At 37.9% G+C, this 6708-nt stretch overlaps 1 protein-coding gene across 1 annotated transcript; it reads left to right on the forward strand.

Annotated features, from left to right (window-relative positions):
- The first annotated feature begins 2212 nt into the window (after positions 1-2212).
- Positions 2213-3946, forward strand: LOC108631295 (pectin lyase-like). Its single transcript, XM_018035132.2, has 2 exons — positions 2213-2407; positions 2481-3946. Exon 2 carries the CDS (start codon positions 2575-2577, stop codon positions 3679-3681), a length of 1107 nt encoding a protein of 368 aa, XP_017890621.2. The 5' UTR covers positions 2213-2407; positions 2481-2574; the 3' UTR covers positions 3682-3946.
- The last annotated feature ends 2762 nt before the right edge of the window (positions 3947-6708 follow it).

The raw sequence follows: 6708 nt of genomic DNA on the forward strand, positions 1-6708 counted from the left end.
ATGGCCATATCTGTCAGTGACCTGCTCTAAACATCACTGCTGCCCATGTGTTTTATCTTCAAGTACCGGGTTATATATATCTATATAAATATAAAAATCTCTCTCTCTATATATATATATAGTATATATATAGTATATATATAATATATATAGAGTGAGAGAAACTAATCCAAACAATTCGTTTAGTCGTGCATGAATATTGTTCGGAACGCTCAGAAATTGGCGCCATTGAACTGGGATACAGTTTAGGTTCGTAACGCTCCTTATGAGCGTTGATAAGCCTAATCCTCCGTGCGCTCTTGCTGTGTTTCGCAAGGACCACACGTGACGTCGTTACGTTGTTCGCGAATAATTGTTTTCCGCGCACCTTGTACGATGTGCCTCGTATACGCCAATTACCAGTTCCTTCTGCTCTCAACCTTAGTGTCAATCGGATCTTCCAATTCCGCTGTAGAGCATTAACGATTTTGTTTAAGAAAATTGAAGTGTAACGTCACCTCGACCACCAGAGTGAAAAAATGTCTCAGATCCAACAATATCCGAGTCTTGAGATAAGACTGTTCCAGCATTGCGTGATTGCTATTGAATTCTCGCAACAAATATTATAAGTGGCAATCCTGCTTAATAGTTAACGTTCGATATCATTAAATGTGTTCCAAGGTAAAGAACGTAAATTTTACAAACAGTACGCGAAAGGTCATGCCAATAATGACTATTATTAATCTATCGACAGTTCTAAAAAGCGTACAACATATTCCACTTTAATAGAATCTTGCAAAATTTTTCCAACTAGAAGTTTTCTTTATTCTTTACACATGCAGAAAAAATATTTGTTATGATGCTTGCCGAATTCATCTCAGTGATCTCTTAAAAGGTGAGTGTACGAAATTGTAGATATACCTACAAAAAACTCAAAGTGACCTTGATAACTTTGGGAAAAAAGGATTGACAAAAATTTGATACAATCATCTTAAGCTCTACTTGAACCATTTTAATTTCGTTGAAAAATCTTCCGACAAAATCGCTAACAGCAGAATAATTTAAGCTGATCACGCTTCGTGGTCCACCCTATACATAATACATCAATGTGTATCCCTATTCCAGAGAGTCTTTTATTGAGAGAGCACGGAGGAGTCAAGCCAAGTTGATAGTCGAGGAACGTAGGGACATTCTCCGGCAACTCTGCAATAACATTGGCTTTCACGAAGTCCACCGGTACCTTTTACTAGTATTTGTAAATAATAAAGTGCCACCAGCGTTACCACGTCGATCGATTTACGCGATTTTGGGGAAAGTAGTGGGGAGTTACTGTTACGTCCCGAACTGTCGGTTCTTGTCTGGTTAAAGTGCTTAAGCACACTTTGACCTTACTATCTAGTTTCTGGGAGTAACTAGTGGGTAAATAAAGAGTGACACGATTATTTAGTTCAAATGAGAATTTATATATTCTCAGATATTGTGACATACCAGTTACTTATGCGATTCTGTTTAGTCAGTGGTTTCATCGGTCAGAGGCCTTAGCGCTAACGAATCGTTCGCGATACATTATGACGACACTTATGAATTCATAGCGATCTTAGGCAAGTGCGTTCGTCCCCTGGGTAAGCCGGTTAAAAATCTTGCGATTCGGGGAATCTCTGAACGATGCCTTCTGATTGATGTGGACCCGGACAGAACTCGCGGATAATAAATCGAAAACCGAATTGCTATGCATGTACTCATGGCCGGGTTTTATAGCCTAAAAGATTACGAGTCAGCGTCCTATTTACTTTAATCATTTCGACATGTCCTGGATTTCAGGTGCATCTGAAATCGATGACTTACGTATGTCGAAATGATTAGTCACCACATTTCGACACTCGCTTACCGTCACAGAGCGTGTATATTACGAAATTGACAAATGAAAAGGAGCACAGCCCTTTCATAGGGACATAACATTACCATTTGTATACGGGCACTTTAGGGAGCATAAGAGAGCATGAGTAAGACAGAAAAAAAGAATTAGTAGTAGCGGAACGAAATAATGACAGTAGAAGAGGAGAAATCCCTCGCGAGAGATTTTTCAAGGCCAATTGCCACCACTATGTATCCATTATCGGAAGACCGGCCGATCGAATAAGTGCGGGAAAAGAAGCTCAGATCTGTATGGTGCAAATCGATTCGCGATTGGATCGATAACGTTCAGAAGAGAAGCCTATTACCGAAAGGTAGGGAACCGCGTACATCGTCACGACATCGACGACACTCCGGGATTTTCTGCCACAGAGAACAGTTTGATTCACACACAGTAGTCTCGTACTTTATCAATTTGCGCCCAAGACTACTGTAAACTTCACGGGCAATTACCCGTCCCTGTAGTGCAACTGTTTTCACTGAAAAAAAGTGATAGTGTCAACAATACTGTAACGTAAGTAAACTATCTTAACTTGACATTCTTATAAATATCTATAAAAAATATCGATAATTCATGTATTTTACAGACGGCTAAGTGTATCTTTAACCTGATATCTTCACGATATACGTGTCCATTGACTATCTATTGGTCGGTGAATAAACTGTGTACTTCACAGCTATATGAACATGATCGCATACGTGATCGCAGTGCTCTTTTACACTACCTGTGAGTGTTTAATTCCAAATAATACAAATGTAGGAACACTCTTTCAATCTTTCGACGAGGAGAGTCCGTATTTGAACAAAGTGAATAACATTGTTGAAAGAAAAGGAAGAGCTACTCTGTCTTATCCAAACACAGGTGTGAATGGAATGATGGGTTTCGCTAAAGCGGCACGTGTTACCGGTGGAACAGCAGGCCCTGTTGTGTTTGTGTCTACTGTCGACGAATTTAGAAAAGCTGTTGCGGGTTCAGATAAAAAAATTGTGGTTATCAATCGCAACTTGATTGCTAATACTCTGACGAAGGTTTCCTTCGGCGCGAACAAATCAATTATTGGTTCGTACGGTAACAACATTTTGCACAACGTGCATCTACGGGCCAGTCAAACCTCAGGAAATGTTATTTTCCAAAATATCGTTTTCCGGCATGATGAGAAAATTAAAGATAACGATGACATCCAACTGTATCTGAACTATGGAACGGGTTATTGGGTAGACCATTGCTACTGGCCTGGACATAACTGGAATGGTGCTGACGGTAGTACAGATAAGTTAATTTATGTTGGAGATAAAGCGAACTATGTGACTATCAGCCACTGCCATTTTAAAAGTCACAAATACGGCTGTATTTTCGGTCATCCTGCCGATGACGAAAACATGCAATATCTCGGCTATCCACGTATAACTATTTGTCACAACCGCTTTGAAAATATGGAGGTTCGTGCCCCAGGACTGATGCGCTATGGTTACTATCACGTGTACAATAATTATATCAATAATTTCCATCTGAGTTTCACCTTCTTGTCACACGCCAATATTGTCTCCGAGTCAAATTTCTTGGGTGCAGGATCTGAGAACAGGGGACATTTAGATGACAAGGGGAATGCAAAATTCACAGATCGTGATAGTGTACCTAAGCTGACTGCAAGATTGTCATCCCCGGCCGACTGGACACCAAGTTCTAACTATAATTACAAACGTATGACTGCTGCCGAAGCGAAGATCTGGAATATTGCACATTCAGGAGTGGCTGCTTCTGCAAATCAACTTCATTTCGCTGAATAAGATTTGTCAGTAATCGACAGGACAGGGCATTAGTGAAGGGGAGCCTAAAATTTAAATTGCTTAGATGTCTGTTTTTTATCTGTTCACTACAACGACAGAGATAGGCGCGCTAGATATGAAAAGAAACTTATGATATTCACTCCAAACTGCCAAGAGTTTCGTCTATTACGGAAAACATAGTATTCAGTTACTTTGAACGTATTGCTGTATAAAGAAAAACTTCATACATGGCCAGTTTTGTTGTAAATAAATACTAGAAAATGTTGTTTTGTGGTTTTACTCACCAACCTGAAAATGAAATAAAATTCTTAGCACTTGTATACCAAAATTAAAGAATATAAAATAAGTAAAAATAATATTCACATATTTAGTGATATTCATAAGTAAAGAGAGTTAACAAGAAAATCAAAGGGACTGAACAAAAGAATAGGAAACGTTCTAATCGTTGTAAGAGATAACGAAATAAGATAGTGTCATGTAGGAATCGTAAGTAGAAGCGACACCAACTTTTAAAGAATGAGATAAGGAAAAGAACGTGAGGGAGATAAAGAAAGAGTAGGGGCAGAGAAGACAACGAAATAGGGAGAATCAATTTCACATCAGACCTTGACCAATTCTAAAGATAGAATCCTTGTTAGGAGATAGTCTAACTAAGGTTCAAATCTAGAGAGAAACAGGATGTAAGCAATAAAAAATTTGTATTAGACTTAATTTATTTTCGACCATTCTGCGGTAGAACCCAATCACTGTACAAATAAGAAATGAATCAATACGATTATTGATGTCAATCGGGTCGATTGCGTTCTCAGCCCTAATTAAGGTCCTGAGGGATTAATGACTATCACTATTGTTAAAAATACGTATAAGTCGGAGGGATCCGCATGCGAATCATGCGTCTCCGCACGTATTGTGGAAGAAACGGAGGTTATTAGACGGAGGAATTTACGGTCAGTTAATTCCTCAAAATATTAAAATATTACGTGTTCGCGAGAATTTCAAATAAAAGTTACGTTAAGCCGATTATTATGATAAGTTTCTTCTACCTCGCCGTCCATTTCTTCTAGGCGCAAGCCGTTAGTCATACGAGCGGGTTACGAGTGCGAGAGAGCAGAGTAACTATTAGAGAGACAGCCGCGTATCGGCACTTCGAACAGCGAGCGATTTAGCTGATTATTGTTTCGTGGGGTATCGTATGAGTACCGTCGCACAATGGGCCAGATCGAAGCATTAGCTATTCATAACGATTCTAGCATTATTCTAGAACATAAACATTACAATATATAGGTCGTTGAATTCGTCGGGCATAACATACTATGACTAAAATAGTTAAGTTAATATTAACAAGAATAAAAAAATGAAAAAAGTCTTTTTAATTTTTTTATAGTGTTATAATTTGAAAATTAGTGTACATGTGTTGTTACAATTATTATTTTATTAAGATTAACAGCAGAGTAATATAAATTTGATAATACAAAATTAAACAGTGTATTTTCTTGGCAAAAAAACTCTTATGGAATTGAAACTAGAAACAATCTTTACTTCGCAGGACTCAGTTTGAGACAGGCATCGCATATTTTTTCGGTCGGCCGGAAAGTGGGGACGACGCGACCATGGTGGGGTCTGGTACTTGATGGGGATATGCTAGGAATGGTCAGCGAAGGCGCATGAGGGGAGTAGTAGTGGGGCTCGAAATACGGGCGAAAAAGGGCCGGGAAGCGAGCCGTGCACGAAAAAATATGCGCACCCTGGTTCGAGACTGCGACTCCTTACAGCAGAGATTAACTATATTTGGTATAAGATATGCAACTATCATTCACTCAAGTATACATGGTGATCAACCACAGTCGATAACTGCGTACTATCGAATGCGACGACAATTTATGTATTCCCCTTAACAATATAATACAATTATATGGACTTATATCTATAGAAAAAACACAATATCTTTTAATTAACCTTTATTGATGAACTTTTATTTATGAGTTATTTGTTATGTATCACACTATTTACATAAGATGAAAGCAAAAATCTGTCTCAAATCCTCATCATCTTGGAGGTCGTCTCTCAACATTAATTTTTGCAATGTCTTCGTCGAGAATATGAAAACGTGTCCATTTTTTTCGAATTTTGCGGTTTTCCGCAGAAATTGAAAATATTAAAATATCGGATGAATACATCAGAGTAAGAATAAGGTCCAACATTGTTACAGATCGTGAAAATTTCTTGGCGTGGTCTCTTTTAATGCTTCTGAAGTCTTTATTTTTTGCCTCCATTGCCTCTTCTGAAAACATTCCGATTGGTAAAGCAGTGGACTTTATTATATCTGCACCATGGAACAGAATTTTGTGTAGACTTGATGACATGTAAAACCAGTTATATTCTGTCACGTATAGATGAAATGTTGTCATTGCATATTCATGAAATAAATTGGGACTAATTTGTCTATAACTTGACAGAGCAACTAAAATTACACCAATTCTTCTAATTAATTCTTAAATGTGATCTAAACTATTCGTAACATAAACATTTTCATTCTCAACATCCGCTGCATGGTACAGGTAACGCGTCTCGCCGATGAAATGCTTATCGCCCAACACTTCAAACAATATTAACTTTTGGGACAAGGGGATAAGTAAATCTTTCACGCTCTTGTAGAGTATTTAACGCTGAAAATATTCCACTTTAATAGAACACACAACACTTTAAAACTTTAAACATATCTCTTGTTGAATGTGAAAAACAGTGACAACATTCTTCAGTTCATTGAATAGCATTTTCTTAAAGAAATCCTGGACCAATACTTTTTTATTCCACCTGCATTTTGAATAAAGACATATACTATTCATAAGAAGGAAAAAAACACGTAATGTGTAATAAATTTCCCAGGGCATATCAATATGAAGAAGAGCAACTTTCTCGCTGGAATATGGTGCTCGTAAGAGTTTGGTCTTTCAACGTTTGTTCTAACAACGATGTTTGAAGATTGAAATGGTGTCCATGGCTTAAGAGCATTGCTCGGCCTGCAAT

The sequence above is a fragment of the Ceratina calcarata genome, unplaced genomic scaffold (genome assembly GCF_001652005.2).
Source record: "Ceratina calcarata isolate Rehan_Ccalc_2016 unplaced genomic scaffold, ASM165200v1 scaffold869, whole genome shotgun sequence".
Classification (NCBI taxonomy): Eukaryota; Metazoa; Arthropoda; class Insecta; order Hymenoptera; family Apidae; genus Ceratina; species Ceratina calcarata.